The 23,709-nt window shown below is 31.9% G+C and overlaps 2 protein-coding genes, 1 long non-coding RNA gene and 1 other non-coding gene across 6 annotated transcripts; 2 read left to right on the top strand and 2 right to left on the bottom strand.

Annotated features, from left to right (window-relative positions):
- Positions 1–13,361: 13,361 nt before the first annotated feature.
- Positions 13,362–13,433, bottom strand: TRNAT-UGU (transfer RNA threonine (anticodon UGU)). The gene has a single exon. It is a non-coding gene; the product is annotated as a tRNA-Thr (tRNA).
- Positions 13,434–13,502: 69 nt separating this feature from the next.
- Positions 13,503–15,335, top strand: LOC112722179 (protein MHF2 homolog). The gene is made up of 6 exons (XM_025773147.3): positions 13,503–13,589; positions 13,736–13,784; positions 13,864–13,904; positions 14,640–14,679; positions 14,814–14,867; positions 14,952–15,335. The coding sequence occupies exons 1-6, from the start codon at positions 13,566–13,568 to the stop codon at positions 15,053–15,055; spliced, it is 312 nt and encodes a 103-aa protein (XP_025628932.1). The 5' UTR covers positions 13,503–13,565; the 3' UTR covers positions 15,056–15,335.
- A 2,973-nt stretch (positions 15,336–18,308) lies between these two features.
- On the bottom strand, positions 18,309–19,170 carry LOC140176361 (uncharacterized). Its single transcript, XR_011867587.1, has 2 exons — positions 19,096–19,170; positions 18,309–18,916 (listed from the first exon to the last, which is right to left on the bottom strand). It is a non-coding gene; the product is annotated as an uncharacterized lncRNA (long non-coding RNA).
- A 286-nt stretch (positions 19,171–19,456) lies between these two features.
- LOC112722178 (protein-L-isoaspartate O-methyltransferase 1) lies at positions 19,457–23,294 on the top strand. Of its 3 annotated transcripts, none has more exons than XM_025773146.3 (4): positions 19,457–19,827; positions 21,470–21,740; positions 22,242–22,406; positions 22,757–23,294. In XM_025773146.3, the coding sequence occupies exons 1-4, from the start codon at positions 19,822–19,824 to the stop codon at positions 23,002–23,004; spliced, it is 690 nt and encodes a 229-aa protein (XP_025628931.1). In that variant the 5' UTR covers positions 19,457–19,821; the 3' UTR covers positions 23,005–23,294. The 3 variants fall into 3 exon arrangements, with proteins under 3 accessions (XP_025628931.1, XP_025628930.1, XP_025628929.1); XM_025773145.3 differs by having other exon boundaries at positions 19,562–19,827; positions 21,411–21,740; XM_025773144.3 differs by having other exon boundaries at positions 19,589–19,827; positions 21,319–21,740.
- The last annotated feature ends 415 nt before the right edge of the window (positions 23,295–23,709 follow it).

Genomic DNA, 23,709 nt, shown 5'->3' with positions numbered 1-23,709 from the left:
AGATCCTACCTAGTAGAGTCTAAGGTCATTATTTATACTGACCATGCTGCTCTAAAGTATCTACTCACTAATCATGATTCTAAACCCAGACTTATAAGATGGTCTTACTCCTGCAAGAGTTTGATATAGAAATTAGAGATAAAAAATGGACAGAAAATCAGGTGGCTGATCACTTGTCCCGAATTGAGCCAGTAGCAGGGAGTTCTTCTCCCTCCACTGACATATCCGAATCATTTTCATATGAGCAATTCTATGCTATCCAGATAGTACCTTGGTTTGTAGACATTTCAAACTACAAGGCTATATGGTTCATTCCCAAGGAGTTTACCAGGCAGCAAGCCCGAAAATTCATGCATGATGCAAAATATTACGTATGGGATGAGCCATATCTCTTTAAGAGATGCTCGGATGGAATAATCCGACACTGTGTGTCTGAAGAAGAGACACAGAGAATTCTATGGCATTGCCATGGCTCTGACTATGAAGGACAATTTAGAGGTGAGCGGACAGCCACTAAGGTACTCCAAAGTGGCTTTTACTGGCCTACTCTCTTTAAGGATTTTAGAGAGTTCGCCCATAACTGTGATAGTTGCCAGAGGACTGGCAACCTTCCTCATGATCACAGCATGCCTCAGCAAGAAATCTTAGAGATTAAGTTGTTTGACGTATGGGACATAGATTTTATGGGACCATTCCCGCCTTCATACTCAAACACCTACATCCTTGTGGCAGTAGATTATGTGTCTAAATGGGTTGAAGCAATAGCAACACCCACTAATCACACAAGAGTAGTAATGAAGTTCCTTCAGAAGAATATCTTCAGCAAATTTGGTGTCCCTAGGACACTAATCAGTGATGGAGGAACTCATTTCTGCAACAGACAGCTAGATTCTGTCCTAAGCCGTTATGGAGTCTGCCATAAAGTAGCAATACCGTATCATTCCCAAACTAATGGACAAGCCGAAGTCTCAAATAGAGAAATAAATCAAATCCTAGAGAGGACAGTAAGTGCCTCTAGAAAGGATTGGGCTAGAAATCTTGATGATGCTCTGTGGGCATACAGAACAGCTTTCAAAACCCCCATTGGAACTTTACCATATCAGTTAGTATGTGAAAAGTCCTGTCATTTGCCAGTGGAACTAGAACACAAGGCCTATTGGCCACTAGATTCCTCAACCTCGATGCTAAAGCAGCAGGAGAAAAATGGTTGCTCCAGCTAAATGAGTTGGATGAATTCCGCTTAGATGCATTTGAAAATGCAAAGATCTATAAGGAAAAGGCAAAGAGGTGGCATGACAGGAAGATAAGCTTCCAGAGTCTTTGAACCAGGGCAGAAAGTTCTGCTCTTCAACTCAAGGCTCAGACTATTCTCTTGGAAACTCAAATTCCGCTGGAAGGGACTGTATGTGATTACAAGAGTATCACCTTACGGATACATAGAACTTCAAGGAAAAAATCCTGAAAACAGGTTCACTGTCAATGGACAGAGAGTCAAACATTACCTTGAAGGAGATATAGAGCCAGAAGGCTCAACACTGTTACTAAATTAAGTACAGTGAAGTCCAGCTAAAGACACTAAAGAAGCGCTTGTTGGGAGGCAACCCAACCTTACTCAACTATATTTATTTTCTTTCATGTTGTTTTTCCTTTCAGTTGTCAGAGTCATGATCATGTGCATCAGTCAAGAGACAGAATTTCACAGCAGTGAAAACAGAGCACTCTAGAGGGAGTGTCAAAGTTGAACGCCAGTAAGGAAGCCCTCACTAGGCGTTCAATGCCCATCATGGGCAGCATTGCTGGCATTGAACACCAGCCAAGGAACATCCCCTGGGCGTCCAAACGCCAGTGAAAGAGAGCAGAAAATCTGGAATTCCTAACCTCTCAAGACCAGTAGGTCCCACAGAAGCTCCACCTACCCCACCTTCTTCTACCCTACTTTGCTCGAGGACGAGCAAAACTCTTAAGTTTGGTGTTGCAAAAGCTTTGCTTTTTGACTTCTAATCCTAAGTATGGAAGAAGAGGATGAAGCAAACTAGAAAGCATGCACATGAGCCTGTGCAGCCGCCTCAACAAAGACAAAAGAGTGACATTGAAGAGATCAAGCACTACATTGGATCCTCAAGGAGGAGCACTAGCCACCATCATTCAGGTGGATTCGTTCTCTTTACACCCCTTTCCTGTTATTTTTCTATTTTCTATCTGTTTATTTATCTGTACTCTAGTTCTAGTTGCATGATCATTTGCATTGATGTCTTAAAGTTGTAAAATGTTCCATATATCTCTCACCTTGCTTAAATAAAAAAATTATTGAAAAGAATTGAGAGATGCATGAATTTCAAGTTTAAAATAAGATTAGTTTAATTAGTTTGATGTGGTGTCATTTGCTTTTGTTTTCTGAATGTATGAAATAAACAGTGTATATTTAAAGTTGAAATTTCAAGAAGGTTGGCTCTTGAAAGAACAAGGAAAAAGGAAAAATATTATTGATAATCTAAAAAATATGAAAATTGATTCTTGAAGCAAGAAAAAGCAGCAAAAATCAAAAGAAAAAGCATGTTGCAAAAGAAAAAAATTTATATGCATGCAAATAAGAAAGAAAAATGGCGAAAAGAAAAAAATAAAAATAAAAAACAGAAAAAACCATTACTGCCCAAAAATGCAGGAAAATGAGGGCAGATTGAAAAAGCCAGTAACCCTTGAAACCAAAAGGTAAGGGTAAAAAAACCCAAGGCTTTGAGCATTAATTAATAGGAGGGCCCAAAGGAATAAAATCCTGGCCTAAGCGGCTAAACCAAGCTGTCCCTAACCATGTGCTTGTGGCGTGAAGGTGTCAAGTGAAAAGCTTGAGACTGATTGGTTAAAGTTGTGGTCCAAAGCAAAAGAGTGTTCTTAAAAACTCTGGACACCTCTATCTGGGGACTCTAGCAAAGCTGAGTCACAATCTGAAAAGGTTCACCCAGTTAAAGTGTTTGTGGCATTATTGTATCCGGTGGAAATACTGGAAAACAAGGTACTTAGGGTCACGGCCAAACTCTAAAAGTTGTGTTCAAGAATCAAAATAAGCTTAACTAAGAGAGTCAATAATATCATCTGGATTCTAAGTTCCTAAGGATGCCAACATCTCTGGGTTTCAATGGATAGTGAGATGCCAAAACTATTCAGAATAAAAAAGCTACTAAGTCCCGCTCGTCTGATTGTAACTAAGCTTCATTTGAAACTTAGAAATTTATTGTATCTTAATTTTCTTTTTTATCCTACTGTGTTTTTAGTTGCTTGGGGACAAGCAACGGTTTAAGTTTGGGGTTGTGATGAGCGGATATTTTATACGCTTTTTGGCATCACTTTCATATAGTTTTTAGTAGTTTTTATTAAGTTTTTATAGGTTTTAGTGTTAAATTCACATTTTTGGATTCTACTATGAGTTTTTATGTTTTTGTACAATTTCAGGTATTTTCTGGCTAAAATTGAGGAGTTGGAGCAGAAGTCTGATTCAGACACAGAGAAAGCACTGCAGATGCTGTCCAAATCTGACCTGCCTGCATTCGGAAGAGTTTTTCTGGAGCTACAAAAGTCCAAATAGAACGCTCTTAACAACTATGGAAAGATGACTTCCAAAGATTTCTAGAAATATATAATAGTCCATACTTTGCTTTGAATTAGAAGGCCCAAAACTGGCATTCAACGTAGCCATCTGACCAGTTCTAACGTCTAGCGCCAGAAAGGGGTTCCAAGCTGGAGTCCAACGTCCAAAAAGGTGCCAGGACTGGAGTTCAACGCCCAAGGAAGCCTAAGCACGTGGATTTCATCAAAGCTCAACCCAAACACTCATAAAGTGGGCCCCAGAAGTAGATTTTAGCACTAGACAGACTGTTTTACCCTTACTAGTCACTAGTTTAGTATTTAAAGTAGAAGATTACTCTTTGTTAAGGATATTCAGCCCTATTTTCATTTTCACCAATGTATTTTACTTTCAGTATGAGTTTCTAAACCTCCTAGGTTGAGGGGAGGAGCCCTGCTGAGTCCTATGAATTAATAAAAGTACTATTATTTCTCTTCGATCCGTGTTTGATTAATTCTAAGATGTATATTTTTTCTTCATCACTATGAATGCGTTGAATTGGCATAAGGTTATCACATTCTACATGGGTTCAGAGTGCATCTTTCATCGGACAATGATGAACCGCCAGCTTGAATATACGTCTCTCAGACAGCTAATCCACAACTTCGTTGGAGACTTCTTGAAACATCACTTCAGCCAATTTCCAGGGAGATTAGGGTCTCTGTAGTAGAGGCTAGAACCAAAGGCATAGCATTCCTCCGATTCGAAAGATTTGACCTTGTCTGTGGCATTTTGAGTAGGATCATCAAGGAGAATGAACTGCAGAAGCTTCACCCTCAATCAGAATGGATCCACACTAAACCTGGGGTTTAGAGGGAGGAGTATTGGCAGCTGCTCAAACCAGTGTCAATCACATATAGCTTTCCATTGAAGAAATAACTCACAAGCAAAGGAAGCAGTAATACCAGAGTTAATTCAGAAAGACAAAGCAACTCCAATCCTCAACTATATTCCTATCGCTCTTTTCACAGTTTACACAACTTATGAGTTCTAATTACTCTTTTTTTTATTCCATCTAATTTCTTATTCCTACTTAACATCCAAATATTTGATATAAAAAGTAATTTATAAAAAGTTAAACCAACTCCTTCTGATCTTCCTGACTAAGATCTGCAGGATAACCATAGATTGATTCAAGCCATAATCCTCGTGGGATCGACCCTGACTCGCTCAGGTATTCTTGGACGACCTAGTACACTTGCTGGTACACTAGTACGAAGGTGTGGGGATTCGTGCTACCAAGACCGTATGGTGTAGTTGAAGTGGCTCACCCTCTTAATTGAGCAACTTTCAAGATCAATGGTCATAGGGTGAAGCCTTACCACACACAAGCAAAGCATACCAAGGAGTTGGAGATTTTCCTCCTTGGGGATGCCCCAAGAGGGGATCATTAAAATCATGCATGTCCAACTTAAGGACTTTGAGCCAAAGTGCTAGGTAGGAGACACCCACCATAGTAACATCTTTCTAACTTCTCTTTGTTTGTAGCTTTGGTTCATTGAATTTTGCTTCTCTTAGCTAGCTTAGGTTTAGTTGATTTTAAGCTTAGTTTGATTGAATTTTAGTTTTGATCATGTGTTTTTTAGTTACTATATGTTTTAGGGTTAAAAAACTATGTTGGATGTCTTGTTTGGTGGCATTAGAGCCTTTAAACGTGCGTATGCATACATACCCCCATTCCATTGATTTTCGCATACACGTACATAGTTGCGTACGCGACCCCCTCTACGGCCTCCCTACCACGTGCACGTCCGTGCGCATGCACGCATGACCTTTTTCCCAAAAAAAAATAAAAAATAAAATTCTTTAGTGTGCATACACACACAGCTCTGCATATGCAACACCATTTTCAACCTCCCTGCCGGGTGCGTGGGCACACGCTTTTACGTGCCACCCTGCATTTTTCCCCTATTATGCGTACGCACGGGTTAGTGTGCGTATACACACACATCGAATTAGGCATGAATTCGAAAAGAAACTCTCCTGCGCCATATACCCCCTTACCCTTCTTCTTTCTTCTTCAACCCTTATCACCTAATTTGCACCACCATTCACCACCTCCTTCCACCATCTCTGTCTGACGACCCCACTATCGCCGGCAACCACTGTTGCTTTCTCCCTCCTTTTCTTTCTTCTTCTCTTTCTTCCTCCACCTTCATTCACCTTCGAGCTCTGATTCCAGCCTCAGCAACTGGATTTGCATGGCTCTTTTCTGGCAAAGCCCAGCCCGCCGTGACTCTAGCAGTCACAGTATCCAAGTGCCACTGCAATATCTCCCCCCATTCTTCATCTCTTAATTATTCAGGTTTTTATTCTTGTTCGTTTTGTTTCTTTTGCTTAGTTTAAGTTGCATCTTAGTATTTTATTTTAGTAAGTATATTAGGTTTAGACTGGTTGATTGTTTGTTACTTGATTTGCGAGTGTTGTTTGTTGATTGTTGGGTTCTATGTTACATGAATTTGGTTCAAATTTGTTGATTATGCACACTACACGCCAAGTGTTTGTCATATTGCCTGAGTGAAATTTATGTTTGATTCATATGTCGTGGCCACCATAAGTCTTAAACTTTATTCTTATTTGGCAAATTTTTAGTGAATTGTGTAATTTTGAGGTGATGTTGATGTTTGAAATTGAATTTGGCAATGCATTTATTCAATGGTTTGACTTGCAAACACCCAAATGGTTGAACATTCATACTTTGTTGCATAATGGATGAATTTTTAATAAGTGTATTGAACTTAATGAATTGAATTGACTTCTTTGTTTATCATGATTTTCAAATCATTACAATCACATAACAAAGTTCTTGTTCTTGATGTTTTGAAATTGTTGAATCAGCTTGACACAGTTTTAACCAAAATTAACTTGCTTCAAATCAAGTACTTTACTCATGTAATTATTTTATTATTTGGGATGAATAAATGGTCTCTTCCTTGATTAAAGTGGTTATTGTTTGTTGTGCTACCTTATATAACCTTGCACATTCATTTGCACAACTTCAATATCAATTTTCTTAAAGAATTCAATTCCCTTTTTGTTGTGTTTGCTTAAGCTTGCTTATGCTTCAATCTTTGTTTATCATGCGATTTGCAACTTAAGTCACTTAATTGAGAAGCTTGGGCTTTAATTTCTGATTATGTGATCGCCGTTTTAACCGGACAATGTGTGTATTCTAATCACGCGCACATTTAGAATACACACATTGTCTTTTACTAAACCACACCTTTATGAACTTTTCCTCAATTAAGTGTCTGTTATTTGTTGATATTGTATTTGCTTCCTCGTTTGTCTTTTTATACCACTTATCTTGTGATCTTAAGGGCCCGTTTGGATAGGTTCATAAGTGACTTTTTTTAACTTTTAACTTATGAAAAGGTATAGTATTAATGTCTAGTACAATTTTCAAAGCAAAATTGCAACTTTCTAAAAAACTATTTTGGTGCTTAAAGAGAAGTTAAAAAAATGACTTCTCTCATAATAAAAAGTTTTTTTATTACTTTTCTCTTAAAATAAGTACTTTTAGAACTAAAAAAATCAAACACAAAATAACTTATTTATAAGCTACTTTTAATATAAACATTTATTGTTTAAGCTATTTCTTCAAAAGTAACTTAATTAAGTTGTTTATCCAAACTGGGCCTAAATGCTATTCTTTTTATCTTTTTCAGGATGTGCCGAAAAGGCAAAAAGTCGACTACATCATCCTCGACCCCTCGAGGAATTCTTCCTTGTCCTTCGGGTCGCCGGAGCGATAAGCCAGATACTTTCGCCAATGAGAAGGCCCTACTTCAATATATAGAGTTTGGTATCCAATTTTCTCTTTTTTATTTTGACCTTACCAACATAATTTAAAATCACGCATAACCTCTTCTTCAATTCTTTACTCCAAAGATTGGTTTTTCAAGCCATGTATGAAAGGAGGAAAGAATAATTAGGATGTAAGAAAGTATTTAATGCGCGATAAAAAATAGTTTTTGCTCAATCTTATTATGTTCTCATGTATTTATTCAAATTATGTTTTATTTAGTTTTATATTAATCTTAGTTTGTATTTGTTCTCACTCTAATTATTCTATTCTTGTTATTTCTTAGTTTTTTTTTGTCATGATAAAAAGTTTATTGTTTTTCCTTTTTTTTATAATTTCTTCTATTCTTGCTATCTCTCCTCTCACCACTAGATGCATTTTTTTTATATTTTTATTGTTGTCGCGCTTCTCCGTCCTTCAACATCCTAATTGTATCGCCTCTATCTTTCTCTCGCCTCCATTCATTGCAGTTACAAATTTCATTTAGTTATAGCACAATTATTAATTTCACCCATAACTTTTTACTTTTATTTTTCTTTCTCTTTAATTTACTTACCTAATTAATATTTTATATTTTTTTCACATATGGAGATGGTGCACTATCTTTCTCTCTTATCAATTTAATTTAAAAAAATTATTATTTTTTTATTTTTTGATATGTCCGTACTTATCAATAATAGACCAAAGAAGCTTCATAAATATTTTGTTAATTTATTTTTATTTTTAAATTATTTTGCATGAAATAATATTATTTTTTAATTTTTAAATATTGATTATATAAAATATTTTATTTAAAATTTGAGTATATGAATTTTTACTTTTAAATTTAGTCTATTTTTTTAATTGCTTTGTATGGGATAATATTATTTTTTTAATATTTAAATTATTGATTTTATAGAGTATTGTATTTAAAATTTAATTACATGAATATTATTTTTAAAAAATTTATTAATTTTATATTCTATAATATCACTTGTTTAACATATGATCTAGTTATTTGATTAGAATATAAAAGAAAAAAAAGTTTGTAGCTACTAATGGTTTGATGATGTAACACCTTAACTTTTAGTACCTTATGATCGCACTAAAAGTAAGGCGTTATTAACCTAATACATTTTATTATCTATGTAATATTGAGCTTTTACGCTTAAATCTGTCGATGGTTGTTACTAAAACTTATAACTTTCTAACAAGAACAAACAACACATTTTCACATACTTAATATTCATAATACATTTTAGTGATACATATAAAAGCAATTACAGAACCTACCCCTCTAAATAAAACTCTAACTAACGAGGTGGGGGAAAAACAAATTCTAACAACTCAACTCGTAAACATATTCCTCTGTGCTCTCGCTACTTCGCAATAAGCCTTCGCACCTGTAGCTGAAAGGGGTGAAGATAGGGGGTAAGAACTGGGAGTTCTTAGTAGGGTTGGGGTGTGATAAACCACTATTTTATGATTTATCTTGTGCTCAATTGAGTGGTTTATATCAACTCTTTACTCACTTATTCATATGATTTGCATGATTTTACGTTTTCCTTCCTGATTTTGTGCTATGATTGAAAACATACTTCTTTGGCCTTAAATTTGCTATGTTTAAATTCTTTCTTATTACCATTCGATGCCTTGATATGTGTGTTAAGTGTTTTCAGAGATTACAGGGCAGGAATGGCTTAGAAGATGGAAAGGAAGCATGCAAAAGTGGAAGGAATACAAAAAACTGAAGGAACTGCTAAAGTTGTCTAGCCTGACCTCTTCTCACTAAAACGGTCATAACTTGAGCTACAGAGGTCCAAATGATGCGGTTCTAGTTGCGTTGGAAAGCTAACATCCGGGGCTTCGAAATGATATATAATATGCCATAGTTGCTCTGACGATAAGTGACGCGAACGCGTGATTCACGCAGACATATCGTAGTGACGAAAAACCAGCGTGGCAGATTTCGCAATCAGCGATTTCTAGGCTGTTTCCGACGCAGTTTTTGGCCCAGAAAACACAGATTAGAGACTATAAAGTAGGAGAATCTATTCATTCATAAAAAACAACATAGACAACATATACAACATTCATTATTGACAATTTTAGGTTTTAGATGTAGTTTTAGAGAGAGAGAGAGGCTCTCTCCTCTCTCTTAGGTTTTAGGATTAGGATTTTTCTTAGTTTTAGGATTACTTCTTCTCAAGTTCCAAGTTCAATGTTCCTTTACTTTATGTTTTTCTTCTACTTTTAGATACTCTAATACTTTTATTTGTTAATTACTTATGTTGCCAATTTAGCTTTTGAACATTTTCATGTTAATATTTGAATATTCTATTTAATATAACTCGAGGTATTTCAGATTAATGATTGTTTTATTCTATTTATGATGCTTTCAATTTAAGTTAGGTTTATTTTCCCTTTTGATTTTGGTTAAGTAATTGGTAACGTTTGAGTTATCAAACTCAGTAGTTGATTGGAAATTAGGATTGCGGATTGATTTGGATCCCTCTAAAGCTAGTCTTTCCATAGGAGTTGACTAGGACCGAGGAGTCAAGTTAATTAATCCACTTGACTTACCTTTATTTAGTAAGGGTTAACTAAGTGGGAGCAACAACAATTCTCATCACACCTGATAAGGATAACTAGGATAAGATTTCCAGTTCTCATACCTTGCCAAGAGTTTTCTTTATAATTATTAATTTATTTTTCTTGCCATTTAAATTACTTGTTCATTATTTCAAAAACCCAAAAATATACCTTTTTCCATAACCAATAATAAATCATACTTCCCTGCAATTCCTTGAGAAGACGACCCGATGTTTGAATACTTCGGTTATAAATTTTATTGGGTTTCGTTACTTGTGACAACCAAACTTTTGTACAAAAGGATTCTCTGTTGGTTAAGAAACTATACTTGCAACGCGATTATATTTTTATAAAAATTCTTTACTAGCAAGAACCTAATCGTTCAGGGTGTATAACTATATTCATTTTATACATACTTGGTCAGCAACAACAGTCAACAAAGTACGAGCCAATTCATCAATTATAAAATACAGAATCCAATCACAAGTACACACAATCATAGAAAACACACTCACGAACAAATATGTGCAAACATTCGGCTTGCTTTCTTTCCTTCTTTAATACGTATATATATAATGAATATATATAATGGTATATATGTATAATAATGACCTTCGGCCACTTTCTTTTTTTTTTAATTAAAAATATCAATTATTTAAAGTAAAAAATATATATAATTTTTATTATTTATAAATTATTAAAATTATAGTTTTAATTATGTAAAATATTTTATAATAACAAAAATATATAAGAATATGAATTTAATTCAATTCAAATAGTTATAAATTAATTTAATTATTTTTAATAAAATAATTTTTAAAAATAAAAAATTTTAATTTATAAAATAAATTATAACTTATTTATATTTATATTTTTTAAAATTGAGGATTGTTACAGATAAAACATTAATATATTAATTTTTTAAATCATTAATTATGTAAAGTACTAAATTTGACATTTAAGTATATGTAAATTTATTTATAATTAAATTAAAATAAATATATTATATTGTAAAAAATAATTAATTTAATATTATTCATTTAGCATATGTTACTGATTATTTAATAAATAATCGACATATAAAGAACGCCAAAAAATTTGCACCTACCAACACTAGAATGAAAAAGTCTCTTTTATATTTTGTTAATTCTTTTTTGAATTTTTAATCTATTTTATATTGAATAATATTATTTTTTACTTATTATTAAATTGTTTTTTTTAAATAACTTGACAACTCAATAAATATTTAAACTTTGTGTTATATATTTTTTATTGTTGTAATCTTCATGATTACTTCCTTCTGTTTTTTCTTCTATCTCATGGGCAATGTAAATTTTAATTTATTATTTTCTCATATACCTCCTATTTTTTAAACTATTTTATTTTATTAAGTTTTTAAGTTTTTTTTTTTTTTGTATTTTTTCCTTACTTTGAAAATTTTAAGATCATTATCTCCCGATTAAACCATTCTAATCATATAATCAAGAAGTGGTTTAAAAAAATAGGTTTGTCTTTAAACAATTTATTGAGTGTAATTGAAATAAATGTATTAAAATACAATAAACAAAATTATTAACATTTATTAATGGACAACTATCAAAAGAGAAAAAATATTACATAAATAATAAAAAATAAATTAACAATATATAAGTTAATTTAGACAATCAAAATAAAGTAAAATAAATAACAAAAAAATATATAGAATTCTACTTTTTATTCTATGGTATAAAGAAATATATAATATAATGAACTACAATATTCTCGTACATAAGAATATGAAGCTTAATATTATCCTTTTTCGGGAGTCCTTTATCTTTTTTATTTTAATTTTCTTAAAAAAGTAACTTATATCATTTAAAATTAAAGATAATTTAATAAATTGAATATATAAAATTAAAAAAATAAAATATTTTTTGTTTATTAAAATTATGTATGAAGATAAAGAATGTTTTGAATATAAATTTTTATCTTTGTTTTAAATTAAATATTGTTAAAAGAATAAATAAATAAATTTATATATTATTTATAAATAGTTATTTGTAAATAATATTTATAAATATGAATAAGCTACCAAAATGCTACCCAAAAATTTATATTACTATCAAAACGAATCCCAACCGATACTAACGACAAATAAGTTCTTGAAAAATTTAAAAACGCGACAAAAAGAATTAGATATTAAATATATATTCTAAAAAAATTAGAAATCAAATTTTGATACAAATTTTTTGCATCATTATTAGAAAAATAAGATCTTTTTATTCTTAAAATTTGGTAATTTTTTGTCAAGTAAATTAAAAAAAAAATATTGTGAATGACCATATTTTTTTAAAAAGTAAAAAGAAAAATTTTAAGATCAAATTTTACTCCAATTTTTTTTAGCACTTTCTAAATATTTATTCAAATATAAATTTAGATCTAATGGATAAGTTGTTCGTTAAATGTGAAACTTTTTTTATTACTTACAAAAAAATATAATATATATTATTTCTTTTTGTCGTATTTTCACATTATTCAGAGACTGTTTTGTCGATAACATTTTTTAGGGATCTGTAAATATTTATCTTTGTTACATATACTAACAACATAATTAATTTTTATATTTGTTTTTAAATATTTTTTATTCTTAATTTTTAAATTATTTTAATTTTAAAACTAAAAATTAAATATCTTTATTACATATACTAACAACATAATTAATTTTTATATTTGTTTTTAAATATTTTTTATTCTTAATTTTTAAATTATTTTAATTTTATTTTTAAATATTTTTTATTTTAATTTTATTTTTAAATATTTTTTATTTTTATATTTATTTTTAAATATTTTTTATTCTTAATTTTTAAATTATTTTAATTTTAAAACTAAAAATTAAATTTATATTTGTTTTTTATTCTTAATTTTTAAATTATTTTAATTTTAAAACTAAAAATTAAATATCTTTGTTACATATACTAACAACATAATTAATTTTTATATTTGTTTTTAAATATTTTTTATTCTTAATTTTTAAATTATTTTAATTTTATTTTTAAATATTTTTTATTTTATATTTGTTTTTAAATATTTTTTATTCTTAATTTTTAAATTATTTTAATTTTAAAACTAAAAAATAAATTTTATATTTATTTTTAAATATTTTTTAAATTATTTTAATTTTAAAACTAAAAAATAAATTTTATATTTATTTTTAAATATTTTTTAAATTATTTTAATTTTAATAAATTTTATATTTATTTTTAAATATTTTTTATTCTTAACTAAAAATTAAATATCTTTATTACATATACTAACAACATAAAAAATAAATTTTTTTTATTCTTAATTTTTAAATTATTTTAATTTTAAAACTAAAATTTGAAAAACTGCCCCCATGCAGGATCGAACTACAGACCTTCAGTTTACAAGACTGACGCTCTACCACTGAGCTATAGGGGCCACTTTTTAATATATTTTTAAAACTAATGTATTTGATATATATCGGTAAATTCGGTATTTTATTTTTAATTATATTATCCCTCCAAACTCTGCAACAATGCGAGTGAATCTGATTACTGTAATCACATTGCGATGGGGGAAGCAGCCTTTGAGTGTGTAAAAACTCGAAAATCCTTCGTTTCCCGTTTAATATCTGTTTCTCTTCGCTTTCAATTTTTGGGAGGGGGGGGGGGGGGGGCGAAATTTCAATTGTACTTCAAAGACCTAACTTTCTAGTTTCTACTTGCATTTTTTTGTTGCAGCCTTTGATTCATGCCATTCTGAAGCGCGTTTGGACCGCGCGAACCCTTGGTCTCTCTCTTCTTCTTTCATTTCATTCTTTGGTTTATCGGAATTATTAACTTCAATATTCATGGTTTCCGTTTTGCAGAGCGTGAAAGAATCGAAGCCAACGAAGCGTTGGATTCTGAGGTTAGCAACTCTATTATCTCCAGTTTCTTACTTTATTGTCAATTTCTGAGTTCTCCTTTTGTTGACTTGTGTTTGTGGTTAGACTAAACAAAATTAACAGTTTAATTGTTACTGGCACAAATTTCGTGTTTGATCTTGTGTATTCTCTTCGAAACTAAATTGAAAATGTTAAGCTAATCTTTTTCTCTATGTTTTCCATGATAATGTGAAACTATGGGCTTTGACATTTCTATGGTTTGCAATGAAGTTTGTGTTAGTTTTCCTTATAGATCAGAGATCCGTTTAGTAAACACAAAATATAAGGTTTCAGAAAGTCCATAGTTAGATTAGGTAATATTACACACAATACCTTATCTTTTGTACGAGTATACTATACTATATTTTATAAAATGTGACACTGAATTCCCATATAAACATGTATGGGGTGGTAAGTTTAGGCATGACAAAAAAAATTAGTTTTGTGTTCATGTGTTATATCGCCTAAATTCAGGAGAGATCTATGTAATGCTTCTTTCTTAATATACTTAGGAATAGACCATATTTGCTTCAAGTGTTTCCATGTCCTTTTGTTTTTTCCCTCTATATTACTTAGGTTCTATCACATTTGTGATAGTAGGATTATGTAGAACTATTCACCTATAACTTCATTTTCAAAGTAACTTCTTCAATCTATAACATGTTAGCTATTTACTATTGGAAATGTGTCAATAATCTGCGCGTCTTTTATTGCTACAGGCAGGAGCTGGAACTTCCAAGAAGAGTCGGCCAACTTCTGGTACTGATACCCATTTGCAATATATATCATTCTTAGTTGGTAGAAGTTCTGTTATCATGTCATGCTATAGTTACATTACTATGGCAAACTGGACATTTTGAAAGATACACATGCGTCCGTGTTTTCTGATACAGTCAATGGCAATGCACTAAAGCTTTCTTGTGAACTCGTTCGGGTTTTCGTCACAGGTCCGTACTTAAAGAGAAACAATCATGCTTGTTATGACTGTATATAGTGTGTATCATGTTGACAAAAGCCATTTTTTTATGCAGAGGCTGTTCAGCGGGCTGCTGCAGTTGCGGAGGCAGAGGGAAGTACTCAAATAGAACCTTCTCATTTGGAGTTTATTCTGCCTCAGTTACTTCTAGATTTCTAAAGCATTTTAAGATACTTGTTTGTAACTTCTGGTGCCCCCTATCATTATCTATTAGAAAACCAATTATGCTTTGTTGATGGAAGATGTATTTGATACCATCTAATTCCCCACATGTAAGAGTGAAAAAACGTGGGTTGAGAATTTTCAACTTTTTTCACAGGGGGGGCTAAACTTCTGCTGCTTGATTAACGAATGTATAGTTAGCAATGGAGATGGGACGATTTTCTTGTGCTCATCTTTGACAATAATGACTTAGTAGCTCATGAGTTGACTTGATAAATATTAAAATGTAATACTATACATCTATATATGAATGCGATGCATAAATTATATCGAAAATAAGTTGGGTCCTTAAAATAATTGAAACAGCTTAAATCAATATATCTCGATAAAGTTAGCTTGTGAGTCAAGCCTTAGGTGTCAAGGATTAGACTCTCTAAAAAGTAACCTAAATTTGTCCAAATAAGTGATCAACTAAGCTCAAATGTATTTAAAATGGATACAGGGAATAAGTGTTCTTTAAAGATTTAAAAATAAATTAATACATTTAGAAGTTAAACTTTATTGAACATCTGTCTATAAATTAAACTCTGACTGCTCTGTTAATCAAATGACGCAGAAATTACACGAAGTCTGCAAGTTACATTTTCCTCTTAGGTGGTGCTATGCATGGTGTGGCACATACGCCCCGTATTATCCTTATTAAATGTTAACACAGTTGAATTAACATGCGAATTAAAAAAAAAAAAAAAGGAGTGCAATGTTCCTAATGATGTATTTAACAGAATTATTATTTTTTAAAGAGTATTTTGGTCTCCCAAATCATATTTTTTTTTCTGGTACATTTAGATGTATCTTCTTTCGCTGTTTAATAATTGATGATGGCTATGGTGGTTAAAAAGTAGTGTTTAATTTATTAAAAAAATTAAAAATTAATATTTAATTTAAAAATAAATAAATAAATTATTTTTAAATATTTAAAATTTATTATAAAAATAAGTTAAAAAATTAAATATCAAATTATAAACATTATAATTTTTTTTTTGTCTAATTCTAGCCTAACTTAAGATATGGATAAAAGATCTTTATTTTTTTTTTCTTATATTTTTTAGTACTGTGAACAAATTGGATCTAAGGAATGGGCTCACATGTTAGGAGCATAGGAGTGAGTGTGTGAAGGAAAATTTGGGAAGAGTTAAAACTTATTTTGCCCCTTAAAATTTATATTTGGCCTCAATTTCGACTCCAAATTTCAATTTATCGAATTAAGACTCTGAAATATTGAATTGTGACTCATGTTTGTTCTTGGAGTTATCTCTGGTAACACCATTAATGAAAATTCTATTAACGAGGATATGATGTGGCACGTTGACTTACCAAAGTGTGTATCTACGTGGGACTCAATTTACCATGATAAAAGTGTAATGGTTAAATGATGTAGCAAAAATTAATGTTACTCAATTTAATCCATCCAAAGATGTTAAAACTCTAAGTTGTAGTCCTATTTTCCCAAAGCATTTGAAATTTTGTTAGAAATATGATGAGTTCAGGAAGCCAAGTTTCAGGGAGCTTTACAAGATCACGTTTCTATGGCACTTCTGTGAGGAACTGTAAATGTCGAAGATTGGAAAAGATTTTTGATTGGTGTGACTACGAAATACATCAAGTGTTTTGGTGGTCTAGGACGGATGTTAATGTTAAGAAACTCTTTTGTAGATGTCCAAATTATAATATAAGTTTAATATCTTCTTCTTCAATGTGTTACTACTGGTACTTTTATTTATCAGTATTTTAAAAAAATTTTCTTTTTCTTGATTGTTGAGGGATTGACAAAGTTCTAGGAGGATGTGGTGTGGCCTTTTTTAATGTGGTCAGATGACGAAGAAGAAAAATAATGATGATAATTGAAAAATAAATTTAGTATGAAAATTAATACAATAAAAACTGAAATGAGGTGTTTGAAACTATAAATTAATATTTTAACTTTGGCTATTTGTTTGTGTGTTTGTGAGTATTGTGTTTAGTGTAAATGTGACTAAATGTGGTTAGAAGTGTGTAATTAATAGTGTATATGAGTACTATAAACCAAAACATTGTAAAAGCAAATATTAAAAAGAAGCATGCTTTAGCTACTCTCGTACATATATATTAATGCAACTGTCAAGAAGTAAAACTAAATATCAAACCTATCAGGCTATTAGTACTATTCGTAAACTTTAATTCAAGTATCTACATTTAGATCCAAAAAAAGATATGCATAACCAATATTCAAAGGTATTGTTTGTTATAAATTGGCCAAAATAAACATAATAGAGTAGCAACAAAATATAATCCAAAAAAAACATGAAAAGACAAGTAACAAACAACATAACTATATTCCAATGATACAAGATAATTAAAATACACAACTATCCTAATTAGAATAATCCATCACTTCTAGACATAAATCACTTCTTTTTAGGAAGTTTAAATCCTAGACTCATTGTAAAGACAAACTTCATGAAATTAGTTATTCCTAAAAATATTCTAGAATTTACTCTTTGTATTAGGTCATAACTTGCTGAATTTGAAATTGGAAATACTTTTCTTTTATATTGCAGTTTATTGGGCTTTCTTTTCGGAATTATCTATAATTTAATGAGTGAAATACAAGTCCAAATCAGGTTGAGACATAATTAAAGTAAATAAATAATTAAAATAAACTTTAATTCCACAAATGTAAAAGCAACTTGGGTGGATTACTTGTTTTTCATCTTCTAGTTGTGAAAAAAGTAGCTAGAATAGCACAATCTTTGAATAAGTAGCAATATTTGTTAGAACCTCAGAAGTAGTAACATCAGTAGTTGGAGTAGGGTCATCGTCTCTCGTGCAAACTCATTCTCTGTGGTTTGATTTGCATTAAAAGCCCTTTTTTTTAGAAATTACAACTACTGCAGTAGCAAGAGCGGCTGCAATATCATCAGCCTTTTTGTAGGAGTAGTTTCTCTTGGTGTGACCTTTTATCTCACAATAACTATAAGTAAACTCCTTGTACTTTCTATTCAATTTGGTTGCTCCAGTCTTACTCATCTTACTTTCTAAAGGCTCTTCATCTACATCCTTTTGTCTTTTCTCTTTCAAAGGACTCAGCTTCCTCCAAATTTTTGGAGCTTGAGACCTATTATATTGAGACTTCTCCCACAATATTTGTCCATAAATAAAATTCAGAGAATGAATATATGTTTCTCTATAAGAAACTATGGTCAACCAAGTGTGACAGTAATCTTTAATATTCTCATTCAATTTAGCAATTATAGCACCTGCATAGACACATGGTATGTCTAAAACAGTTTACAATCGAATTAGAATTTGTCCAAATTATTTGAAGCAAATGATTATAAGAACAAAAAAATTTAGACAAAAACTTAGACATTATATTCTCATATCAGCCGTCACAAATAGTAATAAAAAAGTAGATAAAATTGAGCTAAACATTAAATTTTACCTTTTGCATGTTCGACACAAAGCACCAGCCATTTTGCTTATAGTCACCTAGATCATCTAATAGAAGCTCCAAAAACCATCACCAATTCTCTTTGTTCTCTACGTCTATAATGGCGCAGGCAATGACATATATGGGGTTGTTGGCATCTTGTTCAACTGCGGAAGAATTTATCCTTCAAATTGAGTCCTTAAAAAGGCTCCAGCTAATTCTATCAGTGGACAACATTTAATCTTGTAGTCTTTCTTGCATCCATCAAAGCATATATACATTTTTTCAAAAACTAGATCCTTCACGTTGGGGTATTACTCCTATTTTTACAGTTGAGTCAGAATTACTTTCAAAAGAGTATCTGCAGTCTCTGACGAGTGTGTATTGTGCTGTCAAATTTTCATAAACAAAATTAAATTCAAAAGAGGACTTCAAAATTAAAATAGAAAAGAGAAGAATAATTGGGCACAAGGGCGACACGGCGACGTGGCGAGAACATAGAACAAAAACGGCACGACAGACCATCAACGAGTACAAAAAATAAAACGAAATAACTAAAAGACATTACCGTGTTGCATAGTCACTAGCGAGAAAAAGCAGAACTTCAGCAAAGATAATGGAGGCAGAAGAGCTAGATAATGACAACAAAAAAAAGTATAATACGATAATTTATAAAAAAAAAGGAAAAGATAGAAATTAAAAAAAAAAACTGGTAAAATTTTTTATTCTTTTTAAAATAATTAAGGATATTTTAATAATTTTATTTATTTAAATTTTTATTTTTATTTTAAATCAAATAAAATATTAAAATATAATTCAATCATTTATATTTGATATCTTGTATAATACAAAAATTTAAGAGAAAAAGACAAATCAATTCCTGATTTTTTGGTTTGTAAATATTTAAGCTTTTGAGAATTTAAAAATGTATTTAAATTTCTATTTTTGAACTCTTCAAAATCTGAACATATTCATAGTGAGTCTAAATTTAAAAACTCTCTCATATATGCATCCATATCAACTAGATCACTTAAATATATTTTCAAATTCTCGATAACACTCTTCATAAAAAATCCAAGACCTATTTCTCATCCTCTCAAAAGAAGGCCGAAACGCTAAACGCTAAACGCTAAAGACAGTTATTCTGATTTGATCCCTGTAGGAAGCTGCGATTGCGATATTCCCGTGTGTCAGTCGGCTAGCTAGCTACTCAGCTCGATCACTCTCTTTCTCTCTGTTGTGTGTTGTAAGTAGAAACCCTAATTTCGCGACGGGAAACACTCTCTCCCATAGGATGGAGGTAATGTAACCTCTTAATCTATCCCCCTGTCTTTCTCAATGTTTCTGTTGATCGTAATCGTTCTTTAATTTTATTTTATTTTTTGGAGTTGTCACGGAATCCTTAACATTGCTTTCAATATTTACTCTTTAACTAAACGTCTAAATAGAAAACTCGTTACTAATTTGATTTCAATCATCATTCCACTCCTGGATCCTCGAACTGAGCTTATGCATGTTTTGTATTTTGATTTAGCTTAGCTTTGTTATTCCCTTTTTCCTTTTTGTTTTTTTGGGGAGGGGGGGGGGGTTCTTTTTTCTTTTCTGTTTTTAGTTTCCTTGCCAGAGAGACACCTAAAAAGAAAAAAACATCATTTCACTGCTTTGCTTTTCCCTATTTTCTGAGGTATGTTATGGTGCTTTACTGTTAATTTGATTTCCCTTGAAATTAGGGGTGCACAGACCCGGCCCGGCCCGAAGGCCCGGCCCGGTCCCGAACACTTTAGGGGCTAATTTGGTGTGATTTCATCGGGTTTAGGGCCGGGTAAGGGTCTCAAAAATAGACCCGGTCATTATTTCGGGTCGGGTCCGGGCCATAGCTCGGGTCACCTGAAGTCGGCCCGGTGGCCAGGTCATCATACACAATTAATATTTTGTGTTATTAGTGATGGATCATAACTATTCTTATATGGAATTTAAGTATTGTAAACTTTAATATTTTGTTTTATTAGTCATTATAAAACTATAAGTTAATGTTTTATGTTTAGAATGCATAAGACTTTAGACTAATGCATAATATTGTGTTATTTGTATTGATTTAAATATTTGGTATTATTAGACAATATTAGTATTGATTGTGATTTTGCTTTAGTATTAATTGTGGTTATGCTTTAATTTTAAAGAAGGGTTGGTTCTTGTTATATTTTTTTAAGTGAATTTTACCATGTTAAATAATAGTTGGAGTCTTGAAAATTTAGATATTTTTACATGCTAGCTTACAAAAAGGTATCAACGTAATGTAATGTTAACGGCCCGGTTTTCACCCGGTATAATTGTGGCCCGAAAGTGTATTGGTTTCATCGGGTCTAGGGTTGGGTTCGAGTCTAATAAATAAACCCGATGTATATTTCGGATCGGGTCTGGGTCACATCAAACCCGGCTTCACCCGGCCCATGTGCACCCCTACTTGAAATAGGGCAGAAAATCTTTCACTCAGTTATTCATAGTGAGTGAACTTGATTTATTTTGAATATGTTTTATAAACGGAATATTTTTGGGTGATCTTCAACGGGTTTGAGTTTGACCATTTTCCTCAAGTAGTAAGTAATCAACATTATTCATTTCCGAGAACTTCCCATAGAGGCTTAACCACTACACCAACTCTTCAGTCTGGATTTATAACGTTTATGTGGCGGTTGCTTTTGAGTTTTGATGAATACTTTATTACTTTGTATGTTTTCCCCTTTTTTAGACCATGAATTAAGCCCTTGATTCTCTTTTCCCTTTTCTCAAGGAAATGGTGAGTTAAGACAAAAGGAAGAACACAACAGCAATGTTACTTGCTTATGTTTCTTATTCACTTTGTATGTTCGATAAAATAAATAGATAAATACACAAGGATGAATCCAAAGTCCAAACTAAACTTGATATTGCACAAAGTACAGCAATATTGGTCTGGGAATGCCGTAAATCAAAACAAAGGGATGGTGGAGAATTTGCAGCGTTATGGAATAATCCAATCAAGAAAGGTAGCTGAAGTAATGGAAACTATTGATAGAGGTTTGTTCGTACCCAATGGAACCCCACCTTATGTTGACAGCCCAATCCCAATAGGCTATAATGCCACTATATCTGCGCCGCACATGCATGCCACCTGCCTTCAATTGCTTGAGGAGAATTTACAACCCGGGATGCATGCGCTGGATGTTGGCTCTGGTATAGTCCATGAACTATAATTATTATTTAAACATAATGTTTTAAGTATTCAACAGCAATAGAAAGTGCTTATTAGACCGGGTCCTAAATTTCTTTTATATTTTTATTCCATTGCTATTGCCATTCCTGGACTTTTTTGATAAGTCATGGACTGCATGGGATGAAAAGTTGAAGTTACAGTCCCAGTTTGATGAGATTGATTACTAATGGATTTATGATAATTGTCATTGATAGCTACCATAATTGTAAGGTTGAGCAGAAAACAGTTTATTTAGTTACCATAATTGTAAGATGTAAAATCATTGACTTTCTTTACTGACAAGGAAAAGGTATCTCAAATGGATTTCATTAGTCCCAATTCTAGGTGGGTATAGATATTGTATCCGTCAAGATGTTCTATGCAGAATTAAATGTTTATTTTGATATTGAATTCACTGCTTCTTTGCTGTGTACTCTATCTACATTTATGCTCATATTTCCATACTTTGGGCCTCTTTATAGGAACTGGGTACTTGACGGCATGCTTTGCAATGATGGTTGGACCACAAGGCCGTGCTGTTGGTGTGGAGCATATTCCTGAATTGGTTTCCTCCTCAACCGAGAATATTCAGAAGAGTGCTGCTGCGTCACTACTGAAAGATGGTTCCCTTTCTGTGCATTCTGGTGGTATGCTTTCTAAACTTGTTCAATTTTCGGACAGCAAAAGTACAGTTTCATTTTATGCATTTGAAGATATAGCCTGCATTTACTTTTTATGATTTGGTGGGTGAAGACGCAATTTTAGGTCATCGGTTGAATAGTTTTATTTTAACTAGTCCTGGAGTCAGTAGATGTGTATGTTTCAAGCGGTTGAGCTAACTAAAGTAGAATGTACAGATGAGCGCAAGCAATTATTTCTTGTTATTTGATGTATCTGTGTGTTGAGCATTTTCGTTGTCCATGGTGATAAATTTACATTAGTTTTGCTTCAATTGCATCCGTAATTTTGAATGTTTGAGGAATCGTTTCGTTGACAGATGGGAGGCAAGGTTGGCCAGAGTTTGCTCCTTACGATGCCATTCACGTTGGGGCAGCGGCCAAGGAGATTCCACAACCACTTATTGACCAGTTGAAGCCAGGAGGTAGAATGGTGATTCCTGTTGGCGTCCTATTTCAGGATTTGCAGGTTGTGGATAAGAACTCTGATGGTTCCATCAGTATCCGGACGGAGACTTCTGTTCGTTATGTGCCTCTAACCAGTAAAGAAGCTCAACTGCAAGGTTAATGGAGTGAAATAGATGGAACAAATTAATTGTGGAGATAAGTGGTTGGCTGTACCGTATATTGTCCAGAATTTATATAGCTAGAGTTTGTTGTCTTGAAAAAAGAATGAGTTCATGCTGATGATGAGGTGTCATAAATTCATGAATATCTATTTTCTGATCTATCCATCTATCTCTCTATATATATATGAAATTAACAAAATTGTATTTTCTATATGTAAATAGTCTCAAGTGTCCAAAACGTATGTTATATATTCAATCTGTTGATATAGATTTTCCAAATTTTATTTTACATCATTAGTCAATTGTTAATGGTTTCCTTTCGGTTCATTAGTAGTTAAATATACTATTCGAAATAAGTTATAGTTAATTATTTATACCGGTTTTGTAGCTGTTATTATTTGTGAAATGTTAGTTCATGTAATAATGTAAGCAAACTGACAATCTATAGCTCGCTTCCATGGTTCGTGGTGCTACCTCTTAATTGGATCTACAAAGTTCAAAGCTTTTGCTTGCTTGATAAAGCTTTCAACTTTCCAAATTATTTCTATCTAACTACTTGTTGCTGACAAGGTGTGTCAAGCTACAACCAACTTGTAATTCAACTATTCACAAAAAATTCGCAGCATTTATGCTAAATGCTAAAACTACCAAATGCAACGAGAACCAAACTCATGGATTTATCTGTAACAGATACGAATGGATAA

This window comes from Arachis hypogaea, chromosome 11, assembly GCF_003086295.3.
Source record: "Arachis hypogaea cultivar Tifrunner chromosome 11, arahy.Tifrunner.gnm2.J5K5, whole genome shotgun sequence".
In the NCBI taxonomy this organism is placed as follows: Eukaryota; Viridiplantae; Streptophyta; class Magnoliopsida; order Fabales; family Fabaceae; genus Arachis; species Arachis hypogaea.
The sequence above is the reverse complement of the archived record's forward strand: the minus strand, read 5'-3'. Positions and strand labels throughout refer to the sequence as shown.

Bases quoted from the DNA above. Each gene is read 5' to 3' on its own strand.
- LOC112722179 (XM_025773147.3), top strand. From the start codon at position 13,566: ATGGGGGAAGCAGCCTTTGAGTGT. The intron at 13,590-13,735 runs GTAAAAACTCGA...TTTTTGTTGCAG, and splicing joins GGGAAGCAGCCTTTGAGTGT to CCTTTGATTCATGCCATTCT. The intron at 14,868-14,951 runs GTCCGTACTTAA...TTTTTTATGCAG, and splicing joins CGTTCGGGTTTTCGTCACAG to AGGCTGTTCAGCGGGCTGCT.
- LOC112722178 (XM_025773145.3), top strand. From the start codon at position 21,425: ATGAATCCAAAGTCCAAACTAAACTTGATATTGCACAAAGTACAGCAA. The intron at 21,741-22,241 runs GTATAGTCCATG...GCCTCTTTATAG, and splicing joins TGCGCTGGATGTTGGCTCTG to GAACTGGGTACTTGACGGCA. The intron at 22,407-22,756 runs GTATGCTTTCTA...TTTCGTTGACAG, and splicing joins CCTTTCTGTGCATTCTGGTG to ATGGGAGGCAAGGTTGGCCA.